Source organism: Chiloscyllium plagiosum, chromosome 23 (assembly GCF_004010195.1).
Source record: "Chiloscyllium plagiosum isolate BGI_BamShark_2017 chromosome 23, ASM401019v2, whole genome shotgun sequence".
NCBI lineage: Eukaryota > Metazoa > Chordata > Chondrichthyes > Orectolobiformes > Hemiscylliidae > Chiloscyllium > Chiloscyllium plagiosum.
The window spans coordinates 36,095,626-36,116,087 of record NC_057732.1 but is presented as its reverse complement, the minus strand read 5'-3'; the positions used below and the strand labels follow the sequence as shown (position 1 = coordinate 36,116,087).

The 20,462-nt window shown below is 41.6% G+C and overlaps 1 protein-coding gene across 2 annotated transcripts in view; it reads right to left on the bottom strand.

Annotated features, from left to right (window-relative positions):
* Window positions 1-20,462, bottom strand: part of shank3a (SH3 and multiple ankyrin repeat domains 3a) — a 1,030,755-nt gene that overhangs the window by 662,953 nt on the left and 347,340 nt on the right. For both annotated transcript variants that reach the window (XM_043713933.1, XM_043713934.1), the window contains exon 5: window positions 19,532-19,603. In XM_043713933.1, the coding sequence (XP_043569868.1) occupies window positions 19,532-19,603 (72 nt within the window). The remainder of the gene's footprint in view (window positions 1-19,531; window positions 19,604-20,462) is intronic.

Sequence of the window (20,462 nt, the reverse complement as noted above, 5' to 3'; positions counted from 1 at the left end):
ATTTACTCTTGGAGCTCAATCAGAATAATTTAAACCAGTTGTTCTAATTTCTTCCACCCCTTTCAATCATTCATTCTGGATGAAGTCCAGGGGCGGCACGGTGGCACAGTGGTTAGCACTGCTGCCTCACAGCGCCAGAGACCCGGGTTCAATTCCTGCCTCAGGTGACTGACTGTGTGGAGTTTGCACATTCTCCCCGTGTCTGCGTGGGTTTCCTCCGGGTGCTCCGATTTCCTCCCACAGTCCAAAAATGTGCAGGTTAGGTGAATTGGCCATGCTAAAAATTGCCCGTAGTGTTAGGTGCAGCGGTAAATGTAGGGGATGGGTCTGGGTGGGTGCGCTTCGGCGGGTCGGTGTGGACTTGTTGGGCCGAAGGGCCTGTTTCCACACTGTAAGTAATCTAATCTAATCTAATGTAAGTCAGACAGCACAAAACACAACAGGAAATCAAGTATTCCATTCAAAGTGATTCAGCTGTTTACTTTCATTTGTTATGGATTGTGGACTTCACTGGCTGTGTCCACATTTAAGGCCTTCCCAATAGTTCTTGACAAATTTCTCAAACTGCTGCAGTCCATGTCCACAAGGCAGGGAGATCCAGGATTTTGATCCATTAACAATGAAAGAACTGCAAATTATTTCCGAGTCAGGGTAGTGAGAGGTTTGGAGAGTAATTTGCAGGTAGTGGTGTTCCCATACATCTGCTGCCCTGGTCCTTCAAGATGGTAGAGGTCATGGGTTTAGGTGGTGCTGTCGAAGGGGTCTTGCTGAATTTTTGCAGTGCACCCTATAGATGCTGCATCACTGTCCCTGTGTGTCAGGGGTGCACAAAGTTAATATTGGCGAATGTGATGCTTTGCCCTGATGGTATCAGGCTGTCTTTGTGGCCACAAGTGGACAGACCTCAGGGAGTCAGGAAGTATATAACTCGCTGCAAGATTCCTTGGCTCTGACCTATTCTTGTAGTCACAGTATTTATATGCATAGCACGGTTCAGTTTATGCTCAATGTTAACCCCAGAATGTGAAAGTGGGGAAGTCAGTGATGTAAAATCACAAAGTTAATAGGCAATAGCTAGATTCTCGCTTGTCGGACATGGCCATTACCACTTGTGTGGTGTGAATTATACTTACACTTGCCATCCAATGCTGGATGTTGTCTGGCTCTTGTTTTTCCAGCACCACTCTTATCTAAACTCTTCATGCATTCTGGCATGGACTACATCAATACGTGAGAAGTCACTAATGATGTTGGACATTGTACAGTCATCAGAAAATGTTTTGATGGGAGCGGGGAGAATTCATTGAGATAGCAGCTGAAGTTGGTTGGGCGTAGGACACTACCCTGAGGAACTCCTTCAGAGATGTCCTGGAGCTGAGATGACTGACCTCCAACAACCACAACCATCTTCCTTTGTGATAGGTGGATTGTTTTCCTCCTGATTCCCATTGACTCCAGTTTTGGCAAGGCTTCTTAATGCCAAACTTGATCAAATGCAGCTTTGATGTTAAGAGCAATCACTCTTCCCTCCATTCAGGAGTCCAGCTCTTTTGTCCATAGCTTGGGGGAAGATTTGTAGCTCTGGTGCTCGTTGTTGTGGTTCTGTTTGGTGACAACAACTCACCAGAACGAAGGACCCGATACCCAGCATGAGCAAAACTAACGTAGTGTACAAAATCCCATGCAAGGACTGCACAAAACACTATATAGGACAAACAGGAAGACAGCTAACGATCCGCATCCATGAACATCAACTAGCCACGAAAGGCTATCCTTAGTAGCCACACACGCAGACGACAAGCAACATGAATTTGACTGGGACAACACTACCATTATAGGGCAAGCCAAACAAAGAACAGCCAGAGAATTCCTAGAAGCATGGCACTCATCCACAAACTCCATCAACAAACACATCGACCTGGACCCAATATACCGGCCACTACAGCGGACAGCTGAAACTGACAACCGGAAGCGGCAGGGACAGGCCACTATAAATGCCGGAGGAAACACCACAGAAGCGCTTCACAGGAGGCTCCCAAGCACTGAGGATGTCACCTAGACAGGGGACGAAATGTTTGCAACAAACATTTCCAGCTCGGCGAACAGAACCACAACATCTTTTGTCCATGTTTCAACTAAGGGCGTGATGTGTCCAGGAACTGACTGGCCCTGGCAGAACCCAAACTGAATGTCAATGAGTCAGTTACTGCTGAGCAAGTGCTGCTTGCACTAGTTATATTGTCAGAGCCTCTTCTGAACAGACACCAAGATCAGAAGAAATGTCACTCTCTTTGTCACATTCCCTGCTTAGCCAATAATTAGTCTTTCTGGCCTCACAAGGAAATTTTGTACCTTCCCCCCCACCAAGCCATTTCTCTAACAAAATGTTCCCAATTGCTTGGGAGTGTTCTTGCTGGGTCCCCCTGCTGCTAGTATTCTCTCATTACGTTTCAGCAGAGTTCTGGAACTGGATATGGAAGAGAGGCCTGGGAGCTGAAATTTCTCAGAATCTCAGGATGCAAGTTTATCACTCCAGAACTCTTGCATTTCTTGATTCTGATACAGGTTAAAATTAAGGCACGAGTCTGACAGGATTTTTGTTGAAAGTCTGTTCCACATCCACTAGGAGGTGGGATGTGTGTTTATTTACAGGCTGGCTTGGGAAACCTGTGATCTCTTGTTGTGTGCTGGCAATTTGCACCACGTATTTTGCTCCTACCTACACTGACCATTTCTCTCAGTGTTTTAAAGTGCTGGATTCTTATCCTATCCATATCCTTCTGCCCTCACCCCTTCCTGCACCCTCCTAGAACAATAGGGCTCCCTTTGTCCTTATTTTCTGCCACTCCAGTCTCTGCACCAAAAGGTCATCCTCCAACCTTTCCACCATCTTCTCTTCCCCTGTCAGAATTCCTCTGGGACTGTTCCCTTCACAACACCCTGGTCCACTGTTACATCACTCCCAACATTTCCTCAGCTCCCACCCCACTTCCCTTGCCTGCCTCAGCACCTTTCTATGAAATTGCAGAAGATTTAATACTTGGCCTATTATGTCTTACTTCTTCACTGCCCAAGATCCCAAACACACCTTCCAGATGAAGGTACAATTTATTTGTACTTCCTTCAATCTAGTCTACTACATTTGCTGCATCCTTCTAGTTACTTGCCATTTCAATAAACCAGCTTGCTGTCATGCTGCCATTTCCATCCTCAGCTTTTTGAAGTTTTTCCAGTAAACTGGAGGAGTAGCACCTCAAATTCCACTGACGTACTTTACAACCTTTAGAAATCAACAATCAGATCAACTTCAGAATGTGACCACTGTCCCTCATTTTGGTTATGAACAACCCCACTCCCAACCTTGACTCATTTGTGGCTTGATGGCTTTGCTGCCAACAGAGCTGATCCATTGTCCCTTTTTTAAACCTATCATTAACATTTATTTTACATCTCAATCAGTCCTTTAACTGCCTTTATCTTGTGCTCTGGATACCCTCACTATTTGTTCTACTTACCCCTGCTCCCCCTTAGTCACTGGGAGTGCTAACTCTGTTTCTCTCTCCGCAGATGCTGCCAGACGTGTTAAGTTTCTCCTGTCTTTCCTGCTTTTATTAATTTTATAACTGCAAAGCTCTGCGGGATGGTGGCTCAGTGGTTAGCACTGCTGCCTCACAGCGCCAGGGATCCAGGTTCGATTCCACCCTTGGACGACTGTCTGTGTGAAATTTGCACATTCTCCCAGTGGGTTTCATTTGGGTGCTCCCGTTTCCTCCCACAGGATGTGCAGGTTAGGTGTATTGGCCATGGGGAATTATCCATAGTGTCCAGGGATGAGCAGGCTTAGTGGATTAGCCATGGGAAATGCGGGGTTACAAGTTTAGGGTGGGGAATGTGAGTCTGGGTGGGATGCTCTTTCTACACTCAATGTGGACTTGATGGGCTGAATGTCCTGCTTCCACACTGTAGGGATTCTATGACTCTTAGTTTCCAAGCAACCAGCTCATATGCCATGTTCATCAACAATAACTTTAATCTTATCGATTTAATATTTAATCCTGTCAAAAGAACCTTTCAGTTCTTTTAGTCATATCATAATTTCATCACAATTCAGGCTTAGAGTGTTGATTTAAAGATCACTTAGACCTCAATTATTGTAAATAAACTTCATGCCAGTCTTTCAGCTGATCTTATTAACCTTGAACTCCACATTAAAGGTTCAGCATGTTCCACAGCCACGAACCTGCACCCTTTCTTGAGACAACTAGATTCTATACAGTGTGGAAAGTGGCCGTATGGTCCATTGAATCTGCACTGATTCTCTGAAGAGTATCCCAGTCAGACCCACCAATTCCCACAGCCAATCCACTTAACCTACACACGCCTCACCACTACAGGACAATTTAAAATGGCCAAACCATGTAAACTGCACATCCTGGGACTGGGGGAAGAAACCAGAGTTAGTGGAGGAAACCCACACAGACATGGAGAGAACATGCGAACTCCACCAAGATTGTCACCCAATGCTGGAATTGAACCCATGTCCCTAGCACTGTGAAGCAATAGTGCTAACCACTGAGCTACCATGCTGCCCACTCCATGTCTTTGCCTTGGTGAGTTGTTATTTACATACATCATTCCCCTTTCATCAGATATCATACCATTACCATTCACAGGGGCAACTGAAAAAGGGGAAGATTACTTACACTGTTGAGTTGGATTGATAACTATTAGCCAATAATGTTCTATGATTGACAATATAATAAAGCTTGATGTTTGGTCATTAAGCCGTCTTTCAAAGGTACCATTTCTGATCCGCTTTTATTCAGAATATTTTGGGTTGCTGGCTTTTTCTCCCCATTTGTCTCCTTAATAACACCTTCTAAAAAGCAACCTATACAACTGACTGTATCGCTACTGATGATAATCCATCATCAGCAAGTAATTCTTTCTCCTATTGTACTACATTATTGAATGTATCTCCACTGATAATTCAGCTCCCTCACTGTCACTCTGTAACATCCTTCTCATAAATACAGTATCACTGACTGTCTTTTGCTGATGTTAATCCATCTTCCTCACACAGTCAGTCGTCTCTCCTCACAACATCCCTGCGTTCCTTTGTACCTATCTTGTTAATATTGAAATGCCATTGAAATACTGTGCTCAGAGAGGCCGGATTTGCTTCATTTGGACTCAATATCATGTGGCTCTACAGGACGTGGTTTAATCTATTTGAATTACTTACAGTAAAATCAAAGGCATTGGGTCAAAGGGAGGTATTCGTATTTTCTTGAATCGATTTCACAGGGTCAAGGTGCTGTATGTATTAGTTTGCGATAAAAAAAAATTGGTCTGATTTGTTTATTTGACAAATCAATAATAATGTTGTTTACTTGAAAAAACACTGGATCTACAGGGACTTGCTTTCAGTTAATGTGAAAACAGTAGGCAAGGTGACAACAATTAGAGTACAATTGAAATTCTTAATCTACAGTTTGCACACGTCCTACCTCCAAATATTAACAAAGTAATACATGTGTATACTCCCATTGGGCTTTGCCTTGTATGTGAGAATCTTCAATTTGTCAAATCATAGATTATGACAACAAAAAGTCAAGGATTAATGGCAATATATAATCCAATATAGTCACCTCATTAAGTGCCACACGTCGTCTTTCTTGATTCCAGCCCTTCAGAAACTGTCTTGGAATTTCCAGGAATTAATCTTCAAAGCAATGAGAAACTCAGGCGAAGATGAAAATTCTTAGAAGTATTTTAGAAAAAGCTTTCTTTCTTTAAATATTTTTATTTATTAGTTGCATGATAGTTGAAGGTTACTGAAAAGGCTGTTTAGCTCAATGAGAGAGAAATACCTTCAATAGGAATTGGTAACCCTCACCTACATTTATTCAAACCTAAAAGAGTAAACAAGCTCTTAAAGCAAAGAATGATGTGTACAGGAATAACCCAGCAGGCCTTCAATCCATTCTCACTCCATCCACTTCTCTGAAACTGATCCCTTCCACAATGTCTGCTTCAATTTCCTTCCCCAGGGTCGTTTGCACAATTCAAATTCCACTTGAATGACGTTCTTCCTTATTTTCACTTTTACTCCTAATGCTATCATTTTTCTCTTATGTTCCTGGAATTTGATCCCTTCACTAAAATGAATGACTTTGCCGAGAGCAACATTATCAATTCTGTTCAGAATCCTGAAATGCTGAGAGGAATTATTTCAAAAGCTTTCAGGCCAACAGCTGGATTGGTGTTTCAAGAATACTACCACCTGATGAAGGAGCGACGCTCCGAAAGCTAGTGTGCTTCCAATTAAACCTGTTGGACTATAACCTGGTGTTGTGTGATTTTTAACTTTGTACACTGAATACTCAATAGGGTTCTCTCAGAAAGGCAGAGAGAATGAGCGAGGCAGTTTCACTCTTTCAGTACACTATATCCTCAGTGAATGCCAAACAATATGCAAACCTAAAAACTCGTGTCCACCACAAACCCAGGCATGTGATTTCCAGTAAAAGAAAATCCAAGCAGTCAGCTCAATTCAAATAACTTCCCAGAAAAGCCTTGAAAATAATGTCACAACGTGTCCTTTTAGTGATTCCTTTCAAAATAAGTATAGGAATTTCTTCAGCCTGTTTAAATGAATCACTATTCGCAATCCTTTAAACACAAATCCTCACAAAAAAGTTAACAATGAAGCACCTTTATGATAATGCACATCAACAGACAGTATACACAATCACATGCTTACACGATGTCACTCCTCCCCTTGTTCACCAACACACTCATGTTCTACTTCCCATTTTCCTTTTTTTTATTGCTCTCCCAATGTATTTTTGCTGCACTGGCCCCAAACACACCATGATCACCTGGTCATGAGACAGCCAAAATACTGTTGGCAAGCAACAGTTTCCTTAGTCCAAAAGCCATCGACTCCATTCTGTCTGTTTTTACTGTCATTGTTCCAGGAAAAGGTGACATTGCACATAATGTGCTCCAGTAAACATGAATTTAAAAACTGCAGCCATCCTCTATCACAGTCTCCTTGATTTAAAGCAGTATCTTCCCCGTTTAGTTCACAGTCCAGTTTAAAGGACATAAAAAGATGTGGTCTTTACGTGACTCTAGCCTGGGAAAGATGAAATGTCATTTAAAAAAAATATGTTTCATCACAAGCTATATTAAACATGATTAAAAAAAGGGCATGGTGGCTCAGTAGTTAGTACTGCTGCCTCACAGCACCAGGGACTTGGGTTCGATTTCACCCTCAGGCGACTGTCTGTCGGGGGTTTACACATTCTCCCCATGAATGCATGTGTTTCCTCTGGGCGCTCCAGTTTCCTCCCATGGTCCAAGGATGTGCAGGTTAGGTGGATTGGCCATGCCAAATTGTCCATAGTATTCAGGGATGTGCAGGTTAGGTGCATTTGTTATAGGAAATGCAGGGTTACAGGGTAGGAGATTTGGTCTGGGGGAATGTGCTTCAATAGGGTGGTGGACGCAATGGACCAAATGACCTGCCTTCACACCATAGTGATTCTGTGATTAAAATGTGAGATTTATACCAATACATCCTCAATCTTATACAATCTTTTATGATCTCTTAAATGCTTAACTTTTCATCATTTTATCTTCTGGACAATATGTCTGTAAACTCATTATTTCTAGCAGCAATGTAAAAGGTCGTTTCACTGGATAGTTTAATCAATCTGAAAGTTTTGAATTTTAAGTTTTAAATTTTCCAATGAAAATCATGAATTAAGATTAGTATAGATTAAAGTTTCTTTTGTAACCATGTCAAACATAGTTTTCAAAATGTGTTAAAGAATAGATAGTAATCCCAATGTTTCCTCCTCTATGGTAGGATATATCCTTTGATAATGGTTGAAATTCTTGGAAAAGTAGCCCACTGGCATCTCCACTCCTGACCCATCATCTTGCAGTAAGACTGCACCTACCCCAAGTCGCCAGCGTTAACTGCAGTTTCAAAAGGTTTGGTCACATCATAGAGTCATAGAGATGTGCAGCAAGGAAGCAGACCCTTCGGTCCAACCCGTCCATGCTGACCAGATATCCCAACCCAATCTAGTCCAACCTACCAGCACCCGGCCCATATCCCTCCAAACCCTTCCTATTCATATACCCATCCAAATGCCTCTTAAATGTTGAAATTGTATCAGCCTCCATCACTTCCTCTGGCAGCTCATTCCATACAGTACCACCCTCTGCGTTTTATCTTTCCCCTCTCACCCCAAACCTATGCCCTCTAGTTCTGGACTCCCCCACTCCAGGGAAAAGACTCTGTCTATTTATCCTATCCATGCCTCTCATAATTTTGTAAACCTCTATAAGGTCATCCCTCAGCCTCCGACGCTCCAGAAAAAACAGCCCCAGCCTGTTCAGCCTCTCCCTGTAGTTCAGATCCTCCAACCCTGGCAACATCCTTGTAAATCTTTTCTGAACCCTTTCAAGTTTCACAACAACATCAGTGATGGCCAACTTTACTTATTAGGATTGTCTTCACTTCTCAAAGGAGCCTTCACGTTCTGCTGACCGCACCATTTTTCTCTGTTTTGTAACAAGTGTGATCAAGGTACAGCTATCTTGATGATATTTGACACACATTTCCAAAACCCACACATTCCTTCCATTCCAGCTATCGACCTTTCCTTACAGCTACCAACCAGATTCATTCCTCCCATCGACCAATCAGATGTTGCCACTACCTGCGTTCATCAAAACTATCTCACCTTTCTGCTACCCTCCCCACCCCATTACAACTCGCCCTGCCCCCACCTCCATTCCTGAAGAAGGGTTATACCCAAAATGTTGACTTCTCCACCTCCTGATGCTGCCTGCTGCTGTGTTCTTCCAACCTCCTGTTTGTTAACTTTGGGGCCCCAGCATCTGCAGTTTTTTTTGTCTCAGGCAAGGTGAGCCTTCAGTGAGGAAATTCTTGATTAGATGTGAAGCTCATCGACACATCATGTGCCTAATTAGCTTTGTCATTGCAGGGGGTGACTCCTGAAGCAGGCTTCCGCTAATACTTAATACTCAGAGCAGTAAATCCTACCCTGCCCCTATTACTTAATACTCAGAGCAGTAAATCCTTACCCGTGTATCAGGTGTACAGCATGGAAACAGACCCTTTGGTCCAACTCATCCATGTCAACCTAATCTAATCCCATTTGCCAGCACTTGGCCCATATCCCACTTGGCTCATTCCATACACGCACCACTCTCTGAGTGAAAACATTACCTCTTAGGTCTTTTTTATATAGTTCCCCTCTCACCCTCTTGTGCTGGACTCCCCCAACCCAGGGAAAAGATCCTGTCTATTTATCCTATCCATGCCCTTCATGTTCTTATAAACCTTTATGAGGTCACTCCTCAGCCTTCGACACTTCAGGGAAAACAGCCCCAGCCTATTCAGTCTCTCCCTATAGCTCAATCCTCCAACCCTGGCAACATCCTTGTAAATCTTTTCTGAACCCTTTCAAGTTTCACAATATTCTTCTGATAGGAAGGAGACCAGAATTGCAGGCAATATTCCAACAGTGGCGTAATCAGTGTCCTGTACAGCTGCAACATGACCTCCCACCTCCTGCACTCTGTGCTCTGACCAATAAAGGAAAGCATACCAAACGCCTTCTTCACAATCCTATCTACCTGCGACTCCACTTTCAAGAAGCTATGAACCTGCACTCCAAGGTCTCTTTGTTTAGCAAAACTCCATTGGACCTTACTGTTAAATATATAAGTCCTGCTAAGATTTATCCTAGGCACTTTTGAGAGAGGGGAGCATGGAAAGAGATTAGGAATTAGAGGAAGCATTGAAGCAGGGAACTCATATTATTCTGCAGTTCCAAAGCAAGCTTTCAAGATTTGGAGCAGCGAGGTGGAAAAGATTGGGAGGCTGAATTAAACACATGTAAAAGTAGCTATAGGATCTAGCTCTGACGTGGCTGTGACAGGCAGGGAGTGAAAATAATCCTGCAACAGGGGAGTGGAGACTGAGGGTTGCGATGTCGGGCTATAGGAGGTTACAACGATATCGACAAACAACAGTCTGGAAAAAATTATGATAAGCAGCAAAGACCATGAAAAAAATTAGCTGATTGTAAGGATGCTTTAGAAAAGAGTACCGGGTGCCCGAAATGTTATTGATAATAGGATGCAAGACAGAACTTGGAAGAGGAAGTTCATAGAGGGAGTTCTGGAGGGCAGCAACATGAGGGATTAATTTATTTCCAATGAGCCCAATGGCTCCTGGATACCTTAGTCTCAGTAACTGCCTTGGGAATTCAGAGCTTATATCAGCACTTTAGAAATGTTCCCTGCAAAGGCCACAGTGTGTTGGTTCCACCTACCCAATGACTAAGGCATTGTCTCAGCAGAACAAAGAGACATCTTATCCACATGATCAGCTGCCAGCTAGAGAATCTGACAGCTGAGCTATTTACTACCAAATCTGCTTTGAGAAAACACACATCCGGTTTTCTCTCTCTCTGCTCCTGTTGTACTAAGCATAACACTAGAGCTTTCATATGGTCTGTGGCTAACATTGGCTCTCCTTACAGATGTTGCTGGATCTTGAATCTGCCTGCTTTTCCAGGCAAGGCTATTAGTTGCTTGCATGTGACAGATTGATCAGAAAGTCAGTAATTTCATTTCTATGACAGATTTGAAAATACACAGAGTTTACAAACCAGCGATGTGCAAGTACTGATTATCTGTGAAGCAGCAAATATTTAATATTACAGGATGATTAGACGATAACAGGGACATAGAGAATGTTCCTGAATAGTTACACATGAGCATGAAAAAGAATCTGCAGATTTTATTCCATACACCTTTTATGTTTATTCATGAGACTGGATTTTTCTGCCAAGGCAAACACTTATTGGTAATCCCAGTTACCTTTAAACAATGGTACACATTTTCTGATATATTGCTGTCCTTCTTGTGTCAGTACATAATCTGTATGGTTAGGTGGGTGATTTGAGGATTTTGATCTGAGTGAAATATATTTCGAAGTCAGATGGTGCACAAGTTGAAAGGGAATTGCAGCAGGTGGTATTCCATCAAGCCTGTTGTTTTGGTCCTGCTAGGTGATTGAGGGAATAGTTTTCAAAGGTACTGATGAGGAAGCTTTGGTGAGTTTTGTTGCAATGCATCTTGTATGCAGTACTACACTGCAGTTGTGGTACATTGCAGATGTTGGAGGGAATTAATGTTTAAGGTGGTTTTATGGGGTACCAATTAAATGGCTGGTTTTGGTTCTGAATGGTGTTCAACTTTCTTGAATGTTGTTGGAGCTGAACTCATGCAAGCAAGTGAGGATTACTCCATCACATTCTCATTTGTGCCTGTTAGATGGAAAGGCTTTATGGAGTCAGGAGGCTGGTCACTCTCAATATAGTGCCCAGACTGTGACTGCTCTAACCATAGTATTAATGGAGCTGGCCAGGTAGGTGTTTCAGACTTTTATGACTCCCAGTTTGATGACAATGCAAGCTTTAGCAATGGCAATGCTGTTAAATCTTAAGAAGAGGTGAGTAGACTCTTTTATTTGTAAAGATGGACATTGCTTGTCATTCCTGTTGCATGCAGGTACATAGTTCCTTGAGGGTGGAGTCACAGGTAGTGAAGAAGGTGTTTGATACACTTGCCTTTATTGGTCAGTGCATTGCTTACAGGTGTTGGGATATCATGTTGTGAATCTACATTACGTTGGTGAGCCCACTTTCGGAATACTGCATTCAATCCGGTCTCCCTGCTATAGAAAAGATGTTGTTAAACTTGAAAAGGTTTCAAAATGATTTACAAGGACGTTGCCAGGGTTGGAGGGTTTGAGCTATAGGGAGAGGCAGAATAGGTTGGGGCTATTATCACTGCACTCTCGGAGACTGAGGGGTGACATTATAAAGATTTATAAAATCATGAGGGGCATGGATAGGGTGAATAGACAAGGTCTTTTTCCCAGGGTAGGGGAGTCCAAAAGTTGAGGCCATAGGTTTAAGGTGAGAGTGGGAAGAATTAAAAGGGACCTGAGGGGCATCTTTTTTGCACAGAGGATGGTGTGTGTATCGAATGAGCTGCCAGAGGAAGAGATGGAACCTGATACAAGAAGAACATTTAGAAGCCATCTGGATGGGTACACGAATAGGAAGGTTTTAGAAAAATGTGGACCAAATGCTGGTAAATGGGACTAGATTAACTTAGGATATCTGGTCAGAATGGACGAGTTGGACTGATGGGTCTGCTTCTGTGCTGTACATCTCTATGACTCTGTGAACATTACTTTGAATACTGTTGTTACGTTGGCAGTTTTCCAGTCCTCTGGGGTTTTTCCAGAATCCAAGGATTCTGAGAAGATGACTATCAGTATATCCATTATCACTGTATCCACTTTATTTAATATTCTGTGATACAACCATTCAGATCAGGGGACTTAGCAGCATTTAGCCCCATTAGAGAAAAATTACTTCAAAAACTATTGACAGCTTTTGTAAATATTTCTTCTTCCACTTTTGTCCCTTGATTGTTTAGATTATTTTGGAATGTGATTAGTGCCTTCTCTCATTAAGACTGGTGTGAATTATTTATTCAACTCTTCAGTCATTTCCTGATTCACTGTTATTAGTTCCTCAACCTCATCCCCTAAGAGACTTATATTCACTTTCGCTTTCTATTTACCTTCTTAACAAACCCCTTATTGTCCATTTTGGTGTTATCCTCAAAGTTTATTTTCTTCTTTTTTGGTAATCTTTTGTTGGTTTTTAAAACTTGCCTACTCCTCTGGCTTACCAATAATCTTTGTCACAATATATGTTTTTTTCTTTCAATTTGATACTATACTATGACTTAGCTTCTTCAGTTAGCAATGGTCAGTTTATCTCCTTCATTGAATCCTTCTTCCTCACTGCTATTCATCCTTGTGTGGATTATAAACTACTTTTCTTAAACGTCTGTTCCTCAACTGAGTTTTCTGCTCAACCACTCTCCCAGTCTATTCCAGCTAATCCTGCTCTCATTTCTTTGAGATCAACCTTAATTAGGTTTGTTATAGCTCTTTCTGACAGTGGTTTCACACTCATTTGAGCGATAAATTTATGTTATGGTCATTGTTCCCTAAGAGATCTTTTACCCTCAAATCATGAGGCAGCACAGTGGTTCAGTGGTTCACTGCTGCCACACAGCACCTAGGACTTGGGTTCAATTCCATCTTCAGGTGACTGTCAGTGTGAAGTTTGCATGTTCTCCCCATGTCTGCGTGGGTTTCCTCCAGGTGTGCAGGTTTCCTCCCACAGCTCAAAGTTGTGCAGGTTGGGTAGATTGGCTGTGATAAATTACCCATAGTATCCAGGGATGTAAAGATTAGCCTTGGGAATGCAGGGTTTCAGGTAATGGGGTGGGGGTGTCTGGGTGGGATGCTCTTCATAGGGTCAGTGTGGACTTGATGGGCAGAATGGCCTGCTTCCACACTGTAGGGATTCTATGATTTATTAAATATGTCTCATTACACATTACCAGATCCAAAGCACCTGACCTCTGTTTTATGGGGTACTAATTAAATGGCTGGTTTTGGCTCTGAATGGCTCTGAATCTTCTTGAATGTTGTTGGAGCTGAACTCATGCAAGCAAGTGAGGATTACTCCATCACATTCTCATTTGTGCCTGTTAGATGGAAAGGCTTTATGGAGTCAGGAGGCTGGTCACTCTCAATATAGTGCCCAGACTGTGACTGCTCTAACCATAGTATTAATGGAGCTGGCCAGGTAGGTGTTTCAGACTTTTATGACTCCCAGTTTGATGACAATGCAAGCTTTAGCAATGGCAATGCTGTTAAATCTTAAGAAGAGGTGAGTAGACTCTTTTATTTGTAAAGATGGACATTGCTTGTCATTTCTGTTGCATGCAGGTACATAGTTCCTTGAGGGTGGAGTCACAGGTAGTGAAGAAGGTGTTTGATACACTTGCCTTTATTGGTCAGTACATTGATTACAAGTGTTGGGATGTCATGTTGCCAGTTTCCTCCCACAGCCCAAGGTTTTGCAGGTTGGGTAGATTGGCTGTGATAAATTACCCATAATATCCAGGGATGTACAGATTACAAAGGTTAGCCATGGGAAATGCAGGGTTTCAGGTAATGGGGTGGGGTGTCTGGTTAGGATGCTCTTCGTAGGGTCAGTGTGGACTCAATGGGCAGAATGGCCTGCTTCCATGCTGTAGGGATCCTATGATTTATTAAACATGTCTCATTACACATTACCAGATCCAAAGCAGCCTGATCTCTGTTGGAGCCACAACACATTGTTCATGAAAACTGTCCTGAATACAGTATAAACTCTTCTTCATTCCTGAAGAAGGGCTTATGCCCGAAATGTCAATTTTCCTGTTCCTCGGATGCTGCCTGGCCTGCTGTGTTTTTCCAGCACCACATTTTTCAACACTAAATTCTTCTTCATGCCTACCTCCGCCAATTTGTTTTTCTTCCAATGAAGATTAAAGTCATCTATGATTGATACATTGCTTTTTTTACATACTGACATTACCTTGATACCGTCCAGTACAATGCAGTCCATTTAACTGGTGCCCCATTCACTTCCTGCACCAGAGATGTAATATGTACCAGTGTGTACTGATTTATTTTCTCTCCTATATTATTCATATGGATAGGGGGAGTAAAGGCTATTCCCATCAGTGTCCTCCATCCCTTGTTATTTCTGACCTCTGCTCATATAGATTCTACATCTGCCAGTCCAAGGTCATTTCTTGCTATCACACTGACAAAGCTACCCTTTCCTTCTTGCCTGTCATTTTGAAAAGACACATTGTCCTGAATATTTCATTCCCAGCTTTGATGTCCTTGTAACCATGACTTCATAATTGTTATAAAATCATCCTATTAACTTCTACTTGCGCTGTTAATTCATTGCATTTATTCTGAATATCAACTGCAATTAAGTAAGGAACTATTTATTTTGTTTTATTAACCCATTTTCCCTCCTTTAACACTATAGTTACTCTTTTCTACGTTTGCCCATTCTGTCACTTCCTGTCCCCCTCTGGGTATTGCTACTTAAATAACTTCCCAGTATCAAGTGTGGAGAGACAACTTTGACTCCTTGTTTGAAGTTAAACAGCAAATTGATTGACAGCACACTGGGAGCAGAGGAAGAAAGAAAGAAGTAAAAGGAGTTTATTCAGATCAGTTGAAATAATCTGCTCCTTTCCAGCACAAATGGTAATGACTACCTTTGACATTTTGGCATCATTGCATGACTGAGCATTGTACAATGGATCCCCAGCAAAGGCGAAATCAGTGGAAATTAAAGAGTAAACTTTCTACTGTCCCCATACCTCATTCAATGGAAGATGCTTGTGATTTTTGCAAGTCAATAATGTCAACCCAAGGGTATTGCTGCAGGCATAGATTGGGTTAAGCTCCTAGGTCCAACAGAATATTTATGTCACACAAATGCCATGTGATGACCATCTCCAAAAGAAGAGAATCGAGCCATTTCCCTTTGACATTAAATAACATGACCATCACTAAATCTCCCACCATCAACACCCTGGGTTCATTGTCATTGATCAGAAACTTAACTGAACCTGTTATTTAAGTACAAAGTGCAAAAGAGAACAGAAACTCAGTAGGTCTGGCAGCATCTGTGGGCAAAAAGCAGAACCAGACACTGGACTCAAAATGTTAACTCTGCTTTCTCCCCACAGAAGCTGCCAAACTTGCTGAGTTTGCCCAGAATTTTAGTTTTTGTTTCAGAGCTCAAGCAGGTCTTTGTTCTAATTTAACCAAGCCCAGAAGAATAGTCAGGGATTGCAAATTCCACAATGAGTTACTCACCTCCTGATTCCCAAAAGACTTGCTGCCATCTACAAGGCACAAGTGGAATAGACTGCACTTGGTTAGTTGAGAGAATGCAGTACCAATAACACTTAGGAAGCTTAATGCAGTCTAGTACAATGCAGTCCATATAACTGGTGCCCCAGTCACCACTTAAAATATTCATTTCCAGCACCAGAGATGTAATGTGTAGCGTTGTGTACTGTTCAACATGACCCTTAGGACTCTGGTGCAACTTTATAATGATGCCTTGGAGCTGTTTCACACATGGCATGAAAAGCACAGTGTGGTTAGTACATCGATAAAAGTCTCTTAACAATTCAAAATAGAACCCGGTCGTTTGCAGATTACCACACATTGTTGTATATAATGTGAATATGCATTGAATAGAGTACTACAGAAGCCAATTTTTACAGACAGTCCTTGACTTTGCCTTCTCATTAGGCAATCTGATTTGAATCCAAAGTCTCTGGTGTGATTCCAAAACCACACAATGAAAGATGGTGACCACAATGCGATGGATTGCTGAGAAAATGGTGGCAGTAGCGAAGATCCAGAAGCAGACCTGAAATTGCCTGGAGAAGAGAGTAACTCAAAAGGTCAACAGTCCAATTTAGTACCAGCCAGCAGGCAGAAGAGCCAAGGAGCTAAATAGCTGCTGGGAAGGAAGACTCTCTGAACAGAACGTCTCTGCAGAGAAATCGCCAAGCCAATTTAAAGTCAATAAAAGCTTTTTACAGCTGAGTGGAGTAAATAAGCTTTTAAGAGAAAGTAAAAGAATGTGAGTTACAAATGCCCTCTAGCAGCTAAAGGGATAAATCTGGATTGTGCACACCTGAAAAGAGGCCGATTACTGGATATCATAGAATCCCTACATTGCAGATAGAGGTTATTTGGCCCATCGAGTCTGCATCAATCCTGCGAATAGCATTCCACCCAGACCTAAACCCCACCTTATCCTCATATCCCGTATTTCCCATGACTAATCCACCTAGCCAACACATCCCTGGATAAAATGGAGTAATTTAGCATGGCCAGTTCACCCTAACCTGCACATCTTTGGATTGTGGGAGGAAACTGGAGCACCTGGAGGAAACCCCACGCAGACATGGTGAGAGAATGTGGAAACTCCACATGGTCACCCGAGGCTGGAATCGAATCCAGGTCCCGGGCGCTGTGAAGCAGCAGTGCTAACCAGAACAGAAGCAATCTCTAAGAGGAAGATCCCAAAAATACTGGGCTGGGAAGAAGCAGAGTTAAGATTTTTAGCAACTACTTAGCAGCTTTAAATTATTTATTCAAAGGAAAACTTATCAACAATCAAGTTAAGAAAATTCTTCAAAAACAGGCTTAAGGCACGTCGATGAACTGAACAAAATTAGAAGAAAGAACTGCAATGACTTCAAAGCTCCAGAGGCCAAACAATGAAGTAAGCTTTGGGCAAGGAATGCAAATTTTATTCAGTAAATACAAAGTTTCATTTATTAAGAGGAAAGCATTGCAAAGAAAAAAAGCTGAATTTGATCAAAGAAGATTGCACGCGGCATGAAAATACCTCAATGCAGGTAAATGTTGACCCCAATTATTATATCATGGCAGATCTGTTTAGTACAGTCAAAAAAAATTGTATTGATTGCAGCTGTTTAGAGATTCTATCCCCAGATCTTTTGGAAACTCTTTAGTTTGGAAAAGGAATATCTTCGTTTGTCTCCATGGAAACACCATATTGGTAAAGGAAAACCTAACGTTGACTTAAAATCAGCAGAAACATCAACAGATTTCAGGACAATAACAACAAAGATTCAATAACAGTTTAGACGAACAAGAATATCACAAGGCAACGAAATGTATCTAGTTCAATGAGATCGAAATCTTAATGTGCAATTTCAAAATGAAAAAAATAATCAACAGCTTTGAGTGCCTGTAAGCAATCAGCGAGTGCAACAACACTCACAAACCTCTCGAACAGTTACATTTAATCTATTAGATCCAATTACTACATCAGCAAATTGGCAAATGTGGAAAGCACAGCAAATAAGATTTCAAACAGTCTCAGCATTGGACACCAAAGCAAATGCAGATCAGGCAAGCACACTTCTCTACTATGAGGGAAGTACTTTAGATCATGTATTAGACCAACAACACATCAACAAGAAATAGGTTACCTTTGACTCTGCAGTTATAGAGCTATACAGTACAGAAACAAACCATTCAGTCTGACTATCTATACTGACCAGATATCCTAAACTGATCAGCTTCATTTGCTCGTATTTGGCTCCATAATCCCTCTAAACCCTTTATATTCCTGTACCCATCCAAGTGCCTTTTAAATGTTGCTTTTTGATCAATATTTCACTTCAGGAATAAATAAGATACTGGCAAAATAGCAAGTATTGACCCTTAGCAGAGACTGTAGATATTTTCATTAATAACCAGTATATAACCAATAACTATGTGAACCATGCAACAATGGAAACTTACAAAACCAGCTCATTTGCCACGGGATTATTATTGGTCTCTTAGATTAATCAGTCGCTGAACTTCTCCAAAAGAAGATCTAACTCTCGAATGAGGAATCCAAATAGCAGAGTTCAGAGAATTGTTCAAGAAGCATTACCCAGTAAAGGTTCCACTGAATGAAGATCGTTCTACAGAAGGTGTTGAATACTTAATGCACAACAGAGAATTCAACCAAATGAGACAAGTCCCTTTTCTGAAAAATATACCTCAAGTTACAACTTCAACATAAAGTCCTCAGCAATCTCATGCTGCAGTGTCTTGTCACAGGGGTGTGGTTCCAAAACTCAACATTGTCGAAGACTAAACTATCCAGTTTTACCCTAACAATATAATTATTTGTAGGAAAAGAGAGTATTTACTACAGTCTAAAGAACATATAAAGCTTCAAACCAAATGGCTTTGAAAGGTATGTTCATGTCGTGGTACAGAATTTTGGAGCACAGGTTAATATTGCAATGGGACAGTTTTTTTTATATGGGAACACTTACGTATAGACAAATGACTTCACTGTTTTCTTGGAGAAATAGCACTATCACCTGATTCACATGCTATTGCAATAGAAGAAAAAATGAATTTTCCAATATGTTCCTGCGGTTTCACCAATGCAAGGCCTATCACCAGGTGCCATCCTTTGAAGGCAGGTGGTCAAGCTGCCAGATCAATTAAATCTCTGATCTGACAGAACAAGCCAGCAGAACAAAGGAACCTTCACTGTTTTTAGGACCTTGTCATAGCATTTTGTTTTGCCCATTTACTGATACAAATGAAGGATAGAGGGACTGAAAGCATTGAGAATTTTAAAATTGACATATTGTCATATGGGAAGCTACAATAGATAACAAGCAAAGGATGATGGTGAACAGGAGTTATCGTCAGGTAATCATGGCTTTGGTTGAGGTCAAGTTTCTGGAGGATGCAGGATAGGAGGCTGGCCAGAAAAGTATTGGAATAATCCAGTTGCAAGCCAATAAAAGCATGAGCAACAGTTTTAGCAGTAAAGGTGCTGAGTCCAGTTTGTATTGAGCTGTCTTGGTCATAGGAGTGAATGCTGGAATAAACGTCAAGTCTCTTGATACTTAAAGCATCTCCACGTCCCCATGTTTATCATTGAACCAAAGGAGCACCTACCTTTGTGTGTAGCTTGGCCAATTGTTTCTCTTCTATATGACTCTGGGTGTACACTCGTTTCTTATACCGGAACTGCAAAGAGAAGATAGATGGGTAAGTTCATCAGCAATTCATGGGAACTGACAGTGCTGTCAGTCTGAATTTTCATTCTAGTACTAAAATTCAAACCTAACAGATACAAAGCTTTACCTTCTGTTGGGTGCTGGCCAATCCTGTGGATTAAAGACTTGCTTTTCATTTCTGGGACATAGCTTAATTTGAGGTTCCACAATCTCTCTCTGATATGAAATTAGGTACAGGTAGGATTTGTAAATCACTGTTTATTCCTGATGAAGGGCTTTTGCCTGAAATGTTGAATTACCTGCTCCTCGGATGCTGACTGACCTGTTGTGCTTTTCCAGCACCACTCTAATCTCCAGCATCTGTAGTACCCACTTTCGCCTTGGAAATCACCGTTGTCTACCAAGACTAGAGTTTTGCAATCTGCTAAATTAATTCACTACATTCCACTTAATACCCGTATTGTGACAATGCTGTGGCTTTAAGAGGTGTGTTTTGTCCTTTTTTTTTAAGAGAGAGATTGGGGGACAGGTACTGAGCAGTCTCTGAGAAGATCAACAACTGGTGAGGCCTGGGGATATCTTTTAAAGTTGGAACAATAGAAGCAGCCTGAGTAGGTGTGGTCAAGTTCTCACAGAACAAGGATTTTCAGTCAGCTTTTAACAGTTGTTGCTGTGGGCTTGAGGAAATGGAAGCTTTTTTTCCCTCTGTCAATTACAACCAAAAGCTGGGAGGTTCTCTTCCTCACCTGCTGGATTGCATGAGAGGCAAGATCTGTTTGCTGAATTTGCTTTTTTGCCAAAAGGTGTGCTTTTGGGATGTTACGAGACTGGAACAATTAATTTCTAATCATTACTCCATCTATTGTTCT